Raw genomic sequence first — 19,331 nt, 5'->3', positions numbered from 1 at the left:
GTTTTCTAATACAGTATAGTATACAGATATAGTACCTATATCTGTATAATTATAGTTGTAGAAAAAAATAACTTCCTTTTCTTCTTAAAAACAACCTTGAACTCTGGATATTTTGTTCCTAGCCTATTTTATTTTTCTTAATTAGCAGCTGATGAAACCACCATGTGGTTCTGTAATTATTTATCACCTGAGGGAGATCACACCTCATTCACTGAAGGTATTTTAAGGAATATTTGAGGTTTCTGTATTTTCAGGTATGAATTTTTTTATATTGCCTCTGATTCTCTTCTCTGCAGTATTATGTGGCACATGATGGTGCAGCAAATAGGAAGGAGGCCGCTGGGCAATAGGAAGCCCTTTCACCAAACAAGTTGAAAGAAATATTCCTTTCCAAAGGCTGTAAGCTTTTTGTTTTCATGTTGGTCACATAAACAGAGGGAGAAAGGAAGGAATAAAAGAGTTTATTTATTGGTTATTGCTAATTATTGATTCTAAATCGCTTTATTAGTAATTTTCTGCTGTTTGCACACATTTTCCTTCTGAGGCTAGAGTGTATTTTCTTCAGCATATTGCCTTTTTCCAAAACTCATCTAAAACGTGCTGTATCACTTTGGCTTATATTGAAACCAAAGATTTTTGTGCTGTTCCATTAGTTACAACTGATTAACATCTCTTTATTTGATACTGCCACACTAGCCCTAGACTTGCCAGGACTTGTCAAAAGCAAAAGGTTGGATGCAAGTTTTAATCTCACTACAGATTTTTCCTCAAAAAACTTTTGTCACTTCCTGAAAAATCTTTGCTCTAATCCTAAATACTTCCAACTTTTTTAAAAGGAAAATAGTATCACTGTGCTAAATTCACAGGTTGTAAATCTTACAGCAAGACAAGGGTCTTATGGGAGGATAAGAAGGTCTTCCTTGAGAATAACTGGGGATGTAAGAAGTAATTAATTGAGAATTAACTGGAAATATGATTGTTCTCTTTCTATTACAATAGAAGTTAAAATTCAGCAATCCATGGGGACCTTTAGTACCCTATTCCCATATAAGCCCATAGAAAGAAACATTCTTCATCATGCTAAGCTTTCATCCTAAAATGATCATAAAAGGGAGGCTGGATGATCAGGGTGGTACAACTGGCACAAACAAGAAATCCTCCTTTTTGCCTCAACCAAAAGATACCATCCTAACTCACTATTTATTACATAAATAAATATTGTCAATATATCCTTTTTGAAAGCACTTCAACCTGTCCATTGTTATTTGGCCAATGAAGCACAGAAGAACTGGGAAGAAAAAGGGATTTGTGGAATAGTTTTCTAGTATAGATAATATTAGCTAATCCTTATAAGAATGAGTGAGAAAACGAGGTATTATTCTTAACTCCATCCAGTGGATGGGAAAGCAGAGCCCAGGTTACCCAACATGGACTGGGGGAGGTGTCTGTGGGACATGTCCATCAAGCATTCAGTCAGGACCCGACAAGAATCTTTCACCCATGTCCCTCACCTGTATCTCATTATCAGTGGTCAATAAATAGTAGCTTTGTCATTAGTTCTGCTCAGTTATCAATCTCTGAAGATAACTTTCTATTCCCTTTCTTTTTCGGGATTGGCTTAGTCCACCTCTGATATAGAAATTTACAGAAATACCCCATTTTGTTCCTATACTAGTTCAACAAATAGAAAACCTCTAATATTTAAAAACTAAACACATTTTCAAATCTAAAATCAACTCTTACACACTGCTCCTTACTGAACTGAGATCACCCCTTTCTGTATCAGTCACAGAAAGCAGACTAGCAGAAATGTTTCTTGAATTGCTCTCTGAGAAGGAAGAAGAGTAGAGGCACTCTAAGTCTGATTATGATTCTGTCCAGTGTTAAACTCTGAAATTTTGCTTTTACGTCAAACAATTGGCTTCACAGGAAGTACTGAGATAAAAAGGATAAAATCCTGTTCCATTAAACTACAATTTATACAGAAAAATTATCAGGTAAATTAGTATGTGTTTTAGACACTTGCAAGAGTTAAAAGGCAGCATTAAAAAAGAAACRTGTTCAGAAAAAGAAATCATAGATCCAGGATAGAATAAGGCATAATGAAAAATAGAACTAAATACGCTTTGAGCTGCAGGAAAAAAATATATAGATGGGAAACCTCAATTCTGGAAGGACCTAGACCAGAAACCATAGTTGACATAATGAGCATGTATTGTTTTATGGTGGTTTTAAAAAATGTGATTTTACAGGGCATATTTAGTAGAAAAATCTCCCAGTGAGATGACAGTCACTCTATATTTTTTACTGAAATAACTATCAAGAATAGGATGTTTTGTTCTAGCTTTTTCCATATCTGAAAGCTGTTGGTAAATTGGAGGGTATATTGGAACCCTAACTAGTTTTAACAAAGTCATCTTTTCTTGCCTTAGAGTTAATGGCTACAGCTGAAATTTAACTAGTAAACTTTCACTCCACATCAAGATTTTTTTTTTTTTGTTACTTTTTATCATCAAGCATCCCTTTTGTAGGCAGAGATACTCATCAGTATAATAAAACAGGGTTTTTTTGATTTCAGGATGTTGCCACGTTGACCTCACTGAATTCAGCACTTATGTCAGTACCAGTGACACAAAAGATTGATTACTGCTTGATAAGTCACTAAGTAACCCATATTAGCAGCTACAGTCTCTGTATACTTATTCAAGAGAACCACATGGTTGCTCTACTGTCCAGACATCCCTAAAATGTTTAGATTTAGCGTTTCTGGTTATACTAACACAATAGTTTCAACTCTAAATAACTAACTAAACTGAAGTCCTCCCTAGGTACACAAAACACACTTAGCAAATTAGTCTGTTAACATACAGTATCATAGCTGACAGCATTTTTTTCACAGAGAAAGCTATTCTTTCTGTTGAGAGAATGTATGTATGGTTTAATGTAGTTCTTTATTTCACATGGGGGCTAAAAGAACAGAAGTTGTGTAAACCAAAGATGACAAACATTTCAGAGTYATCGGGGGCAAGAGAAGCAAAGAATTATAACTGGCCCCTGGTCTAAGACAACCACAGCTGAAAGAAGACTGAAAATCTAGACAGCAACATGTTGTCAATTAGCATTACTACTGGGAACAATATTTTATTTATTAATATTAATAGCACTTTCCATTAAAAATCATCTCACCATTTTTGTGGTCCTGCCAGTCAGCTTGAGTAGAGATAGCAGATTTTGGTATTAAGTAATTTCTCTTGTAAAAAGTATTTGCTGCTCATATTTAGTCTTTACCACATGCTTTGAGAATCCTTGTGCCTTTTTACAGACTAAAAGCATGAGATCTAGTTTCACATTTCTTCATATTATTTGGAGTTCCCTAAATAAATGCAACTGTTTAGAAAATCCTCCATACAGAGCTGCATCTCTAAACCTCATCTCCAGATGCAAGACATCAGACTGCAGGGATCCCATGTTCTTAATATGCAAAAGCATAAAATATTCAACACATTTTAAAAATTCTAAATTTTTAATGTTTAAAATACCAATCATTTTCCAGCAATCTAAGCTACTTTCTGGAATCCAGTGCCAAGCTCAGTCGATTTTCTTTGACAGAGAACATAAAAGACCTCCAGTACTGAAAGCAACAGAACCACAAAAATCTGAAATGTGGCTTAATTAGTGTTTGAGAGGCGTAGACCTATTGTGTATCTGTTAATTTTAATGTTTCAACAAACAAAGAGGCACACATACTTGGTAGCACTAGAATTCTAGGCAATAACTGAACCATAGCAAATAACAAGCCAGATGCTCTCAAAAATGTTTAAGTGTATGGCCTCCCCTTTGGTGGCATAATTTCCAATACAAAATTACTCTTGATGGCTGTACTCAGAGGTGGGATATATGAGATGACCTCTGACAACTGCAGCAGTTTCTTTCTGTGGGAAAACATTCATTCTGTTTTTCCACCAGGTTTCATATTCTTGAGCTGTTGATATGCTTTAAGTGCTGTTTATGAAGGGTTACACCAAGAAGGGAACTACTAGGTGTTTTATGACAAGATAGCTACTGCAGATTTGGTACATACTGTGATTTGTATCACCCATTTGAGCCTCAGCCATAAAGTTGCACTTTTTATCAGGCATATTTGTGAATATATAACTGCTCTGAAGACATATGGTCAATAAATAATTCAAAGTTATCTATCTTCCCTGCAGACTTCTTAAACACCTACCACCTTTTAATATTTAGTTGACCTGGAAACAGTATTCTTTACTGCACTTCTAGTATAAAAATGTTTACTGACTGGCAGCAAACTATTGATTTCCAGGGCGATACCTTGAAAATAAACTGTTTTTCCCCCAGTATCTATCTGCTCTGCCTTCCTATCTGCTCTCAGCCCAGCGAAGCCTTGTTTTGCATTGGGAGTCCCTAAGAAAGTCTGTTTTTAATTATTGATTTCAGTATTATAACAATGTGATTGAATTAATTATTCCCTTTTCTCTTCCTTTCCCCCATCCCTTTGTTTTCTTTCAGCTCTATATCCATTTACAGTCCCAAGGAGAATCCTAATGCATTTGATGCTGCTGCTTTCTTCCAGTCTGTGGGAAATTTTCTGGGGATCTTTGCTGGATCATTTGCCATGGGCTCCTCTTACGCTGTTGTCACAGCTTTAATATCCTTTATTGTTTGTTTTCAGAGAGAAAAATCTATATATGTTGGAAAGGTTGTGTGGTGTCTGAGACTGACCATCTTTACTTTGAGCTTGAACTTCTGCACTGTGGATTCAAGACTTTGCAAACAATCAGATCATAAACTGACAGGAAATTTAATCTGTCTGAATCCACAAAGAACTTAAACACCTCTAGCTCCAAATTTTATCCAAATCTCTTTTTATCATTAGGCAAGACAGTTTGTAAATAATTACATTTGTGTACATGTGTTTTGAGGTTAAAACATGAATGGTGTATTTGTCTTATTTATGAGCTACAGATTAGCAGCATTTGTCCTAAATTACTGTACTATTGCTATACTACTATACTATTATATTAAAACACAAGGCAAACCACAAACCAAGCCAGTTAGTTTACCTAAACTAGAAATAAAAGGTGTATCTGTTGCCCTGCAGTTTTTGTTGCATTTTAGGATTCTTTGTGTAAAATACTGCTTAGACGGAAGAGCAGCGGTTTTCATCCTCCTTCCATTGTTGTAATGTTAAACTAAATGCCAGTCAGTGTGGAACTGGGCAAAATGAGTTAACCAGTTTTATTAATATGATGTGCTTGAGAGACTAAAGCCTGATTATATTCCTAGCAATAATTTCAATAATTCCAGGCTACAGAATTGAACTGATCTTCCACTTTGCAGAAATAATAAAGCCCTTAGGCCTTTGATTTTTTGAATGCTATTTGTCTTTTCACTTTTTCACATTTCTTGTGATACCAGGTGCATGTGTATAATTCAGTTACTTGCAGCACTAAGTAGGCAGGAATATCTCATGTAAACAAATGCTGGGAAAAGAGTCTAAAATGCAACCAGTTAGGCATTAGCCCAAAAACCACAAGAGTACATATGTAGCTTTAAATGGCAGGCTTGTAGAATTCACCTGTTTAAAACCTGTGCTGGATTTTCATCTTTGTTTGAAATGATTTAGCACCTGTGCAGCTTTTCTTGAATTCAACATGCATAGATGTATACTGTGGGGGAGTTCTCTTTCTAGCATCAGGCTGGGGGCAATTTCAGCTTACAAAATAGTTGCTTTTTATTTTTCCTTAGTTATCTTTCAGCACTTGACAAAATTTACAAAGCTGTGTGAGTTCCCCATGTTGGAGACAGGTCTGTTTTTCCTCCTATCTTGGAGTGCCTTCTTATCAGCAGAAGCTGCTGGTCTTACAGGTAAGTGTTGCATTTTACTGAATAAAAGGAGCTTTACAATATAGTTCTAGTGGGGAAAAATGCCACTTTTTGGCATTTCTAGTGTGGGAAGCTGGCATTATTTTAGGTGTTACATCTTATTTAAAGCTTCTAAAAGCCAGTTGCTGTAATGGATATACTGTCATCTTTAAGAACAAATCTGTAGCAACATTGAATATTTCTTCCAGACAAAGGTTTAGATCAGGCTGAAGTGCTCAGTCTTTGATTTTCCTTTCCACCTCTGTAGTCCCTTTAGCATTAGTGCCTGTGTTCAACTATAGAACCGGGAGCTTGTACACTGAGCATACCTCTACATTTTCTGCCCACCTGTATGACCAAAGATGAATGCAAGTACGAGGAACGGAATATACAGTGCCGTGGGACTGCCAGGGACTGTGCGCTCCTCTCCGTGCATTGCACTGCCATCCCTCCTCCTTGTCCGCAGTCACCAGGGACCAAACAGAGGACGGGCTCAACACCAGAGTGGGCTGCAGCCACCTCTGGATTTTTCTGAAAAAATAAAATTGTTTTGTTCAGGGCATCTATATAAACACCATTTGCAGAAGGATAGTCATGTCCCAGTGGCAGGTAGAAAGTCACATATGAGCTGATTGTTTCTTCGTTAACACTGAGAAAGGAATTGTGCACTCACAGTCCAAGTACATCCGCAGGGACTGCTTTTTAGCACATAAAGAGGCCACACAAGTTTAGGCAAAAACTGTAAATGGATAGAATTTACCCAGATAATATTGTATTGTAACCTGTTAGTGTGATTTGAATGAAAAAACTTGATAATAGCCTGATCATTTTAATGTTCTCGATGCTGCCATTTCTGAAATCTAGTGCTGTAATTAATGTCAGGGAAAGTCATGAAAACTGCTTAATGGAGCGTTAATGCAGCCCATTCTATTTTGTTTGCAAAATTGTTCAAGAACTAAGTTTAACTTAAGCATTAGTGTTGAAAAGTCTTCCAGGCCAAAGAATGTGAGGGAAATCCTGGCTCCTCTGAAGTTGACAGACAGATTTCTACTGACTTTGATGGAGCCATCATGGTTACCTTTTTTTAGTACTAGCCACACAATCAAATGATTTCTGAATGAGTATTAACATCTGCATCTTCAGACATCTTTGCCTTGTATAATTGTGTGTCCTGCTTCATGCTAAAATCTTCAGGACAATGAATAACAAGAGCGGGCCATGAGTTGAACAGAAGGGTCATATTCTATCACATCAGATATCAGCTGGAATAAAGCTCCGTTTGTTGTCTTTATGCTTAATGGCTCTTAAAAATGTGACATGATTCTTTGCTTACTACATAAAAATGGTAGCAAAGAAGGACGATTGTTAAACACTTGCCTGCAAGCGGAGGCAACGATTTCCCAAGCCAATGACTTCCAAAGAAAGGCTGGTTTAAAATACTTTCCAGCTAAGAACAACAATGTTATGTTTCATCCAGGAACAACTGCAAAATAGGTAAGTTGTATATTATATCCAAAAAGTGGGTTTGGAAGGGAAACACTAATATGTCCTYTCAGTGCTTCAGGCACTGCGGCACCAGAGGTAATTTCCATTTCCTGGGAAAAGGAACAGACTGCCTATCCAGACAAAAATAATTGACATATGTCTTTTTTGCATACTGGGAATGTGGTGACAGACACTGTAGCCTCTCCCATTAGTCACTCTGAGGAATGGGGTTTTTTCTTTTACAATATATAAAATATCTGAAACAGAAAACTCAATTATTGAACAGCACAGATGGTTTTTATTGTCACCATGGTAAGCTACTTTAAATGGCCAGAAAGAGAGTGGTAAACAAAGTCAAGATCCAATTAAAGAAAAAAAAAACACAGAAAATTGCAGGGAAATTAAGCTATTTCTTATTTATAGGGAATTGATATAGACAAATGAGAATTGCTCTGCCCACACACATATTGCAAGCAAAACATATCAAGCTATTTTAAGTCTGTCATTAGCCTTTTTTTCCTAAGTATGTTCTGAGTTTCAGATGGAAATCATTTAATTACAGTGTTGTGAAGAGGCAAAGTTTAATCTTGAAAATTTTATCAGCAGGATTGAGCCTTTGTCTTTTAGTTTCTGTGAAAGGCTTTTGTCAGAAGCTGTTACGGTGAAAAACCTCATGGAGCCTTTCTTGTAGCTTCAGAAGTCCAAAGCTGTGCTTTCTAAACTCAGTGGCTTTATTAGTACTTTGTTGACATTACACTTCTGACTGGATATTTTCAGTTGTTTGGTTTAACCAATTTTGATGTTCTTTTCATCTTATCTCAATCTCATCTGAAATAGCTCTAACTCTCCTCCTTTCGAAGTACGATTTTAAACTTCCCRTTCAGCACTAAAATTACTGTGTTGGTTAATGTATTTTCAGTTGACTTTGAAATCTATACCTTCAACAGAAACTAAGATAGCTTTGATTTCTCATAGAAATGCTAATGGGATCTGTGTAAAACACAGTTAATGCGCGCAGTCTCCAAAACAGGAGTRTGTGATGCACGAAGCACCTGCTGCAGAAAGCATAGGGAGCATGGGGGAAGCTCATCCTCTTGCAGAGCACACCCAGCTCTTCATCCGTTCACTGCATTTTCAGTCTTTTCCAGCTTACTTGCTTTGTCTTTTATCTTATTTAATGCATACATCATCTGATTTTACAATCAAGCGTGTCTGCCCTTAAAAGCAATCATTAGAACTAAGACAGCATCACAACCCCGTTACGACCACTGTGGACCAGTCCATTCAACGAACTGAATTCCTAGTTTAAAGTCTTTGATTTCAATAGATTTGCTTCAAAAATTAACTTGATTCATTGTACATTTATGTTACTATCTTCATGTTCCTCAGATATTGTTTCCTCTGTTCATTCCTTCTAAATGAACTTCAAAGGATTAACACTAGACATTAGTATTTCCCTGTAGCTATTAAATAATGCAACAGCAAAATAATTTTATTCTTATAATGATTTCCATACTAGGTCTTCCATCCCAAAGCCCTTTTTTTCTAATACTGAGATACGTCATAATTTATGAAGAGCTATAATATGTTTTGTGTATAGTAAGTGGTAGAGCTCACTGTTTAGCTTGTGGATTTTTTTTTTTTTAATAAAATGTGAAAGGATATTAATACAGGTCAGCATTTTACAAACTATTTCATTCCTCTRTCTCAAGCTATCCCATGCTAACACAATGTATGGGCCAAATTATGGCTGAGGAATGGATATGATCAAACCAGCAAATAAAAATAAAAATTTGGGATGAGTACACAGTTATTGTTATATTGATAACTGTAAATTATAAATGAATGTAATGGATATTAATAATATCACAGCTTGAAGAGATAGCTATATATGCATGATAAATTGATTCTTATACAGTATAATCTAATTTGTACATGTTATAATTTGCCCCAAAGTGACAGTCATTCTTGACTACTGAGCAAGGTTTCCATAACAGAATGCTACAGTAAGGGCAGTGTTAGTATATCTGCATTAATTTGCCAAACTTCATTGCAGAATATTTACTAGTAGGCTACAGAAAAAAATCATAAATAATTGAAATTAAACACTTGTCAAAATAAATGAGGAAAGTACAACTTGCAATATAATGTTCTTGCTGTTTTTAATTGCTTGTTCTCTTGCTTTATAATCACCAAACTCAATATTTTTTAACTGAATGCTCAGTCATTAGGCTATGTAAGATTCCATGATATACATTGGCATTTAATAGTCACCTAAGTTAGGCCCTTTGTATCTACAGCTGTTTGAACTTAGTAGATATTCAAATAAACAGAAATTAATATATCTGCAAAAAATGCACTCAAATATATCTGTGTGAATTTATTTGCTTGTATGTATTCATTTAATGAATACTTCAAAGTCATATGGAATTAATCAGTGTAAAAGCATCAAAATCTCAGCAAACTGCTCTACTTCCCTGGTGCAAAGTGTCTCCTGAGCAGGGTGAGAGATGCTCTGACAGAGTTGCCTAGGTCCTGAGAAAATGGTTTTTAAAACACATTCAAAGTCTGATTTTACATGTCAAACAAAACCTGCGCTATGAAGCTAAGAAGTAGAAAAGGTCAGGAAGGAAAGAAAGTCAGAGGGAATGTTAGAGGTGATCTTTGTTCCTTTGCTGGTTTCCAGAATCCTGCTGTGCAGAAAGAGACGGACACTGGGCAAGTTTCCCACTAGTTACTAATCCATTAGCTGCCTGCAGGACTTCAGAGGTAGCTCTGGATGGTCTACGTGGTGCTCCACGGTGGGGAACGTCAAGTGGATCCTGCGCTTTAGACTATGCTCAGAGACACACTTTGCTGACACACGTGTGGGATCCAGTACTCTGTACAGCTTCTGCCACCCCATTTGTGCTTGCAGCAGTGCACCAGGCTGTGCACATACTTTAAGCTGTACTTGACTCTGGCTAATGTTGGTTCTGTGTAGGAATTGCCTTTTAAGACAATAAGGGAATAGGAGACAGCTGTTTGTTTTTAGAGAAAAGAATATATTCTAGCACAGCATTAGGCTGAGATCAGTGATCAGTTGCATAATATGGGGCTGGGATATCCTGGCAGAGGATAAGYGTCCATGTTGATTTGGCGTCCCACGGTTGCCAGTGAACAGAACCAGGATACATTAACCCTCTTAGCACGTCTACAGTCAAAGCTGGCATGCCTCACCACGGGAATTCCCATCTGAATCGCATGCAGTCGCTCTTCTGAGGTTACAGGAGTACAGCATCGAAGCTCAGGTCCCACCTGAAGCAGACGGGTGCAGTCTCAAAGCTCAGTCCTCAAACGAGGGCCTACACATTCCCTCAACTCTGTTTTGTTGCTTTCTGTCACTTCAGCAGAAAATCAACCTCAGAGGACTCCGGAGATGAAAACTTCAGAAACAAAGCACCAGGCTTTGGTTCTGCATTGCCACAGGTCTGGTGAAAGAAGCCTTAAATCTTTGCTTCAGTATCAAGAAACAATTAGTCACACTTCATCCTCACAGCGAAAACAGACTGAATAGGGATGTTGTGCTACTGGTTTTCATTGCCTTAACACTGCAACGATTTGATGCAGAAGGCAGTGCCTCATTTTGTGCCACTCGCACATTCAGTCTGCACTGCATATGCCCAGTGGGCTCCGTGGAGATATCTTGACATAATTATGATTCCAAAGTAAATGTTATTTGATTTAAAGAATTTCTCTATTATCTAGTGCTCCTTGTTCTCTTTTCTCCACATTTCATCGCCCTTGATGTAAGACTTGCTCCTCTTGGTTTATTGTACTGTGACATTTGCAGTACATTGTGCATCGTTACAGAGACACCCCTGAAGCTCTGCAATGTTTCAAAGTGAGGATGAAACGCAGTCAGTTTACCTACAGGTATTTTCACATGAAGTTATATATTTTATCCAATCACTTACTCCTTTGTTTCCCTAGAAGGTACAGTTATTTTTTTTCTAAATTCCTTTTCTCACCATGAAATGACCTGACAACTGGAGGCACAATGTCAGTTTTTTCTCTTGGATTAGCAATTTCTGAAGTTTAGATTGTGGCCAGCCACTTCCAGGTTTGCATTAAAAGCACACTACTCATGCTGCCCTTCTCTGACAAAAGGCAAACATTTTTTCTTCCAGTTTTTCTTAGTGCCAGATATTGAAAAGCAAGGGTACATTTCCTTTTGCCTATTTGTGAAATGATCCATCAAGGATATTTATTCTCTTTCTCTCAAAATATAGGAATCATTTTTAAACTAATATTTATAAATTATTGTTCACACCTTCAGCAACAATATTTTTTTAAGATATGTTACTCCTGTGTCCTATATTATCTTTGGACATTAATAGCTTTTGTCCTAAGAAGAATTCCAACAAGTATTCAGCTAAACTAATGTAAGAATAATTTCTTTACTTGTACTAACAGCTAACAAACTATAACCATTTCTCTGCATGCTACATAGGGAGTGAAAAATCAAATACAGTGGTAGGCTTTAATTTCTTGTAACACATTATCAAAGAGGTTAAGCTCCAGCTGAATCCTTACTAATAGGTTTGTATGACTAACAGCATTTTATTGTGAGGTTTCTCATTTTTTATATTTCTATTAATGAAATTTTCTAGTAACTCTACATATAGAGAAAAGTGTCTGTATTGCACTCAGCAAGTTATTTCCCATTTCTTCTCAATTTTTTTTCCTATTCACTTTAAGTTAGCATTGTGTTTCTGCAACTGTAGTGCTAAATCTCTCAGTAATTGCTAATTTCACCACTTAATACTGTTACATTGTTTCTTTTTTGAAAAAGTGGGCTGGTCTCTAGCACCCTGAAATTAAATCACTGAGCATCATGGACTGGTAAAAAAGATCATCTCACTTTTTCCGCCTCACTGCATCTAATATATACTTTCTGTTTACAATTCCAATATTAGCCAATTTTTTTCTTCAGAAAACCCAAAAGTTTATATTTAAGTTTAATGAGAAAAGAAGAAACAAATCAATTTGTTTCTGACATATGCTACGTGCATTATAGCAATGTGGAGTCAAAGCAAATGCTGTCAGGAGAATATTGGACAGTTCTGTGAAGAAAGCTTGGAAAAATTTAATAACCTAATATATGTCCAGATAGCATTCTGTTTAGATAGTATTTTGCTGCCTAGCTGACTTCAAAATCCAGTTTTAATAGTTTTACAAAGAAATGCAGACTTCATCCAGCTTTTTCCTTCTAATGAGAGTTCCATTTTTGTCTCTAAGTGTTTTTCTCCTCTTTCCTTTGTAGTTGTATTAATATGTAATTGGTCTTTACTCTTAAGTAATCATTTTTAAGGAAATTCATTACAACAACTTTCTCCAAGCTTTTGAATGAAGATTTCATTGTTAGAGGCAAAGTAAGCCTTCAGCTGTAGCAATGGAAATATTCCATCGCATTCCCCCCAGTCTTCCCTGGAAACAGGGTTCTTTCAAAAATTTGGGGGTTACACTTACATAATTGCATGGTTCAGATCATTATTCCTATTTTAACTTGAGATTTTTTTCATTATAAGATCAATCCTTTTTATTTCACATCACTATCTCAGTTCTCTCAGTATTCTACCCATAGTTAAGGTTTCTTAGCAATCACAAAAATGTTTTATAATCATATTTGAATTTAACAGTCAATTTAAAAAATGCAAGACTTGGCGTGACGATGACTCATATAAAAGAAAGTGAATCAAAAAATGCTATCTCCATTCTTGTTACTGAGCCTGCAGCTAGTGATACTTAACAAAATTACCAACTGGCCATATTTTTTAACCGAAATTTCACCGTTTGAGCATACCATTGCATATTTTTAATGCTGTTAATTAGCCATGAGAATTTATAAACTCCCCAAATCAGTTCTGTATAATAAAATACAGCTTCTGACAAAAAAAGACTTAGGCCCATTTAAGAGAACAGTTAGACCTCAACAAAAAGATGAATTTCCCAGAACATATTGTAGAGGAAAGAAAATAAATATTAAAAAAGAAAGACAGCAGTTAAAGCTCAGTGGAATTTCTGTTGGCTGCACTCTGTTCTGTAGAAAAAGTACAGGTAAGTTTACAATATAAAGAGAAACTAGAAGCAAAAAAAAAAAGTCCACAGTGCTGTGTGGGGAAAAAAACATTTGCTTCTTCCTTTTCTTTCTGGTGGCAGTTATCCTTTATGCCAAATCTGTCTCATCATTTTTTTATTCCATACTTTTTTCTTCCATCAAAGGCATATTAATGCCAGGCCTCAGTTCTTCCCAGAAACAAGAGGCTTGCGAATACAGAAAGCTGGATGCTGTTAGACAATATTTTTGTGTTTAGTAACCCAAGGAATATGAGAAACTTGAGAAAGACCTAGCAGGATAATTATTTTAACTGCTATGTGTTGATGCTCTGCTTCCCTTGCTGCAGAAGCGGGGGTATGTCTAGAAGCTGATGAGAGCTTGCACGCTCCACACGCCTCGGGAAACACGTGTGGAAGTTTCCAGCAGAAAGATGACTGGAATGGACACAAACAAGCCCTGAGCTGTTTTGTGATTAATTATCAGCATAGACATGCCCCAAGTTTACAAAAAACAAACACAGAGCTTTCTTCCTGCRTAGGCTTTTACATATGGTCACTGGTGGACACTTATTTTTGATTTTCTGTTTTCCCCCCTCTGTGGGTTCCTCTTGCTTTATCCATGTCCAGGGCTGGCAGGAAATTGTAGTTACCATTTTTCCAGCTACTTTAATTATAATACTGCATTGCAATCATGTTCCTCAACAGTCCTAGTGAGTTAGGAACAGGGCCAGGGCTGGGGAGGAAGCATGCAAAAATAAAAAAATATTACTACAATATAATATTATTATATTCCTGACAGTCCTGCTGTCCTGCTCCTCATGACCTTCCACAGGCTGGGAAACATAATTACTGCCCTGAGCCAGTCATTCTGGGCAATGCAGCTTGCACCTACAAGAGCATCATTTGTAAGCAACACACACTGTCTACCTCGCAGATTGCTATACACTGCTCACGGTAAGGCTATGAGTCAGGCGTAGACTGAAATGCCTTTCCCCTACTGTAGTCATTCAGCACCAAGCGCTCACAAACCACTCAGGTAATAAAATCGTCACAATTTTTTCCTTTCCTGTTCAGTCACTGCCAGAATTTTCCTGTAGTTTGAAGTTCTTTACATTACAGTTATGTTATAGTCTTGGTTAACTGTCAATCAGACTATGATCAGATGTTGCCATGTACTAATGCAAACAGACTGCCCTACACACTCGGGACAAATACACAACAGTGGAAATGCTATGAATGTGTGATGGAGCAGGTAGAAGATACAAGACCTCTAGGATTTTTAGAAAACTAAAAAAAAAAACACCTAGCTTGTTTGCAATATGCTCTTATAAAACATATTTTAGAGTTCTTTTGGTACAAAATGCTTTTAACAGTCTAATTAGCTTTTTTTGCAGCCCTCTGAAAAACCTAAGGAAGAAAACAGAAGCAGCTAACTCTGGCTTTTCTCTGAATTACAGGCATAGTCGCAGTCCTTTTCTGTGGAGTCACGCAGGCGCATTATACCTACAACAACCTGTCACCAGATTCCAAAATGAGAACTAAACAGGTAGAGTATCGAAATAACTGACCTTGTGTCTTCAGCTGGTGTAATGAATATATAGAGGTACTGGAATATAGCTGGATGGGATGTCATTAATGCAAAGCAAGAGGTTTATGTCTTTTTCAGGGGAAAGAGTAGAGATTTTACCAGGAAAACATTAACAATTTTCTGGGTAAGCAAAAAATATAATAAGCTATCCTTTCCAAGAGACCTGAAATGTCAATCTAGGAGATTAAAGTTAAGGAGATGATAATTTATACCAGCTTCCGTACAAAAATGCTGCAAATTTAAGAAAATGCAAGAGCTCTGGTAAATTAGAAGGAAATAGTCTGAGAGTTTGGATCCATGTGAATTTCTGCAAAGGGACTCTAGAAACTATGCAAGCCAGCCCACAGCCACGAGCAATGAAATCATTTCATTTTTGCCTCTTTAAAAGTCTGACACAGTCAGAGAGAGAAGGAATTTTTTCCTTTGTATTATTTAAACTTTGGAGACAAGAAAAAATTGGTTTTCTGGTTTTTACTTAAACAGGCGAGTACTGCAATTGTAATTATTTTGGAAAATGTGGTCAGTACAGGAATTGTGGCATTGCAATGTTGAAAATACTTTTCAGCCCAAGGAATAATGTTATACTACCTAGTCACTACCTGGCTCCTGTGAGCAATCATTTAAATGCACAATTTTCTTCCCTCATATGTCCCAAGAACCCCAGACCATAGAAAGTTTATCTCCTAGAGCAACATGGGAACATATGGTCCAAGACTATAATTTTCATGATGCAGTCTGGTACCTTTTCTACAATTCCTCAGTGTTAAGTATTTCAGTTAAATGAAGATTTTATGTAGAAAATTTTGTCATTTCTTGCACATTTCAATTTAATCAAAAATACAATTTTCCATCAAAACCAGTTCAACAGAAAAAGTACTGGACACAGTATCAGTTCCACTGTCAGCCTCTCACAGGTTTTAAATCAGAAGTTTCTGGTTTGAACTCCCAGACTAAAATGTTAGCTAGTGAGCAGTAGGTCCTCTCAACTGCTCTTCTTCATCCCGGCAAAGGCAGATGCTTTCCAAAAGTATTCCAGCAGAGGATAGGGCCCTTCTCTGAAAACTGTACCATAAGGGAATAATGTGTATATCTACCATAGAATTGTTTCTATTTCACAGAAATACTGAATTACATGTGCTGTTTCCACCCTTGCATAGAACCATTACAATTTGAATACAAGACTTTGTCAGGAGTTCATCTGCATGATTCAGTGACATACAGGCCTAGTTATTATACTTCTGAATTTACTATAGCATTACAACAGTAATTTGTAAGCGCTAATAAAGTGAGAGAGAGAGAGAGAGAGAGAGGGGGGCGCGCCAAGGTATTTTTAATTATATACAAATATTTTTAACTACAGAATTAACTAACATTTAGTTTAAATGCAAATACCTTTTTTGTTCTTGTTCTCTCATTTACTCCCTCCCATTCAAAGGTTCAAAATAAAATAGTGAAAATAAACTGAATCTACCCTTGAACACACAGAAAAGGGATTCTGTGTTTCTCTATGGATCCATGAGTTTTATGCACCTCTTCCATTCTGTTTTTCCTTTCCCCCATAAACTCTTAATCCTTGGCCTCCCTTATGATACGGTTCAAAAATTGTTTTCAAATTGCTTTGAATTCTTCTAATTTATTTTCTAATCCACAGATTACCCTTTCATATGCAGCTGTTTCAGTGAGATCTGCACTGCCTCTTTCCTTCTCTTGAAGCAAAATTTACTAAGCCATACACTTGGCATTCTCATAATCATATATGACCTTATTGCATTTTAAATGAATATTGTTGCTCAGTCTGATTCTAAAACAAAGCCTGCTTTGCTCCCAATTTAAGCCATTTTTATTACTCACTACTGACCAAAATCAATGGCTTTTCAATTCATTTATAGAGTTATTCCAAAGCAGTCAATATCTTCTGTTATCTTTCAATAAGATTGGTGAGCTGTAATGTGCTCATCAGTGTAATAATTCACAAGACAGTGAATTAAGGATGAAGTTAAGGCCAACAAAAAACATGAAATTAGATTTAAATCTAAGTGGACATTGTGAAATTGTTACTTGTCTTTAAAATGTTTTTTTCTCTTCTGCTTTGCATACTTTTCTTTACATTATTTACCAGCCATTAAAATTCATAGCTTGATGGTAAAATTCTGTGTACAACACTATGACAGTAATGCTATTTCTGGCCATCATGTTGAGTTCTGCATTTCTCATAATTCCTCATCATTTGCCGTAAGAGAACACATAAGAAAAAGGGATCTGTAAGATTTTCTTCAGATATTATATGGAATGAAAACTTATCTAAGGTTCTTAAATGAAAATTTCTCTACTGAAAGATGCCATATGAATATTAGTTCCCATATATCCTCTATTATCCATCCAGTCACTATTTAGCATTCCAAAAAAGAGATATATTACATTTCAGGCATCTGAAACTTACAGAATCTGAAACTATAAAGTAATACAAGTCTTGTCACAAACAATGGATTATTTTAACACTGCCGGAAGAAAAGTGAGATAACAAAGATTTAGAGAAAATGCAGATTTTGGAGAAGTTTCATTCAATCCAGTTATCCAAAGTCCTACTAAATATTTATACATGTTCTCTCTGCGTGTTTTTGTTGTTTGTTTTTAATGCGAATCATGATGTTTTATGGTAGTATTCTTAAGTCATCTTCACTGACCTTACTAAGGTCACAGCAATTTTAACATTAATATTGCCACTGCCTTCAGTGGTGATGAGGTTAGGGCAACAGAGTGTTCCTGAGTTTGGTATGTTTAAAGTTTAATTTATCCAATATATTGTTAGTGAAGGAGAAGATGCAACTGCTAAGACCTGATTGAAAGTTACTTGATTCTGTGCATTATTTACAGATACAAGCGTAACCTCAAGTTATGCTGCAGGCAAACAGCAGTTGCTTCTAAATCTTGGCACATGATAGTCCAGATTTTACACTAGGTTCTTCAGGTGTACAGCTGGGTTGGGTTGATTTGCTCAGCTACAGGTAAGTCAGTGGCCGAGCAGGATGTTGCTAGATAAGTAGAAGATAAGTCACTGATTTGTTGGAAGTGGACAGACTCTAAATCCCTGCAGGTCAGCTCTAGAAAGGGACGTATGGAGGGTATCGTATTTCCTAGAGGAAGAAAAGACATTCCTCACTACTTTTTTTTGCTCTGCTCTCCATCAGCTTCACTCAAATGCCAAACTAAAACCAGCCCAGTTTGGTGGGGCATTATTAAGAGCAGCTTCAACCTTTAACTCCAGGGAACAGCCACAGCAAAGAGACCATAACCCTTTGGGTACGGGTTATACATTTTCCAACATGTAAACAGGCAAGGGAGTCAGCCGATTGCTACATCATAAATTCATTTGTATTACAGCCACAGTTTGGTGTAAAAGCATTGTGTTTATAAGCATATTCTTTAATTTAATGTTAATTTACCATATGAATCGAAACAAGATGGCAAAACAGTCATGAAAAATATATTTTTTAAATTCTACAAAAACTTTAAATCAAATCATTATAGTTTCTTGAAGACCTGTCATAAAATAGCCTCTTTAGATGTGATGCTGTTCCATCCATAATCACAGATTCACTTCTGAAGCTAATCTGACCATAACAGGAGAGTATAACTTAAAGTATAGCAATGGAGATGTCCAGATCTACTGGGGACAGGGGGGGAGGGGGGGAAATCAGTGAATAAAGGAGTGGTTCCAGAATAGCATCAAACAATGTTTATGAGAAGGAAGAAAAAAGAAAAAAAAAGCATTCTAGGGCTGAAGGCAAAGAGGCAGCAGAAGTCATTTTTTAGCTCGCTGTGGCCAGCTAAAGCATCGTCCCTGAAAAACGCAGTCGTTCTACTGCATTCCTGCTGCCCTAAATATCTCTGTAAACAAGTTACAGAAAAGCAGACCTACACTCGGAATTGAAACAACAGCTCTCCTTTCTCTACACGCATTGTACAATGAGTATTTTATAGGATTCTTCCATCAGCTATCTTTTTCTAAGAAAAGAAATAATGTACTGTAAATTTTGGTCCAATTGCAGAATGCTTTCTCCCGAGTTTGTAACTGCTGTTAAAAGCCCATGCCAGGAACTGTGGCTACTGTTTTTATCTTTGTTGTCAGAGAAGGGGAGAGGCTGAACGGAGGCGTCTATGTACTACCTCCGAAACAGCATCAATCTGCTGCTTGCGAGGGGTCCYGCTCCGGGTGCCCAGCACCCACATTGTATCTGGGAGAAGCAACGTTACAAAGTCAGAGGCAGAAACT

At 36.7% G+C, this 19,331-nt stretch overlaps 1 protein-coding gene across 2 annotated transcripts in view; it reads left to right on the top strand.

Annotated features, from left to right (window-relative positions):
* Positions 1–19,331, top strand: part of SLC9A9 (solute carrier family 9 member A9) — a 221,239-nt gene that overhangs the window by 84,007 nt on the left and 117,901 nt on the right. For both annotated transcript variants that reach the window (XM_026086985.1, XM_026086984.1), the window contains exons 7-9: positions 4,531–4,669; positions 5,784–5,889; positions 14,928–15,016. In XM_026086985.1, coding sequence (XP_025942770.1) covers positions 4,531–4,669; positions 5,784–5,889; positions 14,928–15,016 — 334 coding nt within the window. The remainder of the gene's footprint in view (positions 1–4,530; positions 4,670–5,783; positions 5,890–14,927; positions 15,017–19,331) is intronic.

The sequence above is a fragment of the Apteryx rowi genome, unplaced genomic scaffold (genome assembly GCF_003343035.1).
Source record: "Apteryx rowi isolate R43461 unplaced genomic scaffold, aptRow1 scaffold_70, whole genome shotgun sequence".
NCBI classification, from domain to species: Eukaryota; Metazoa; Chordata; class Aves; order Apterygiformes; family Apterygidae; genus Apteryx; species Apteryx rowi.
Note: the sequence above shows the minus strand (reverse complement) of the source record. Positions and strands in the feature narration are given on the sequence as shown.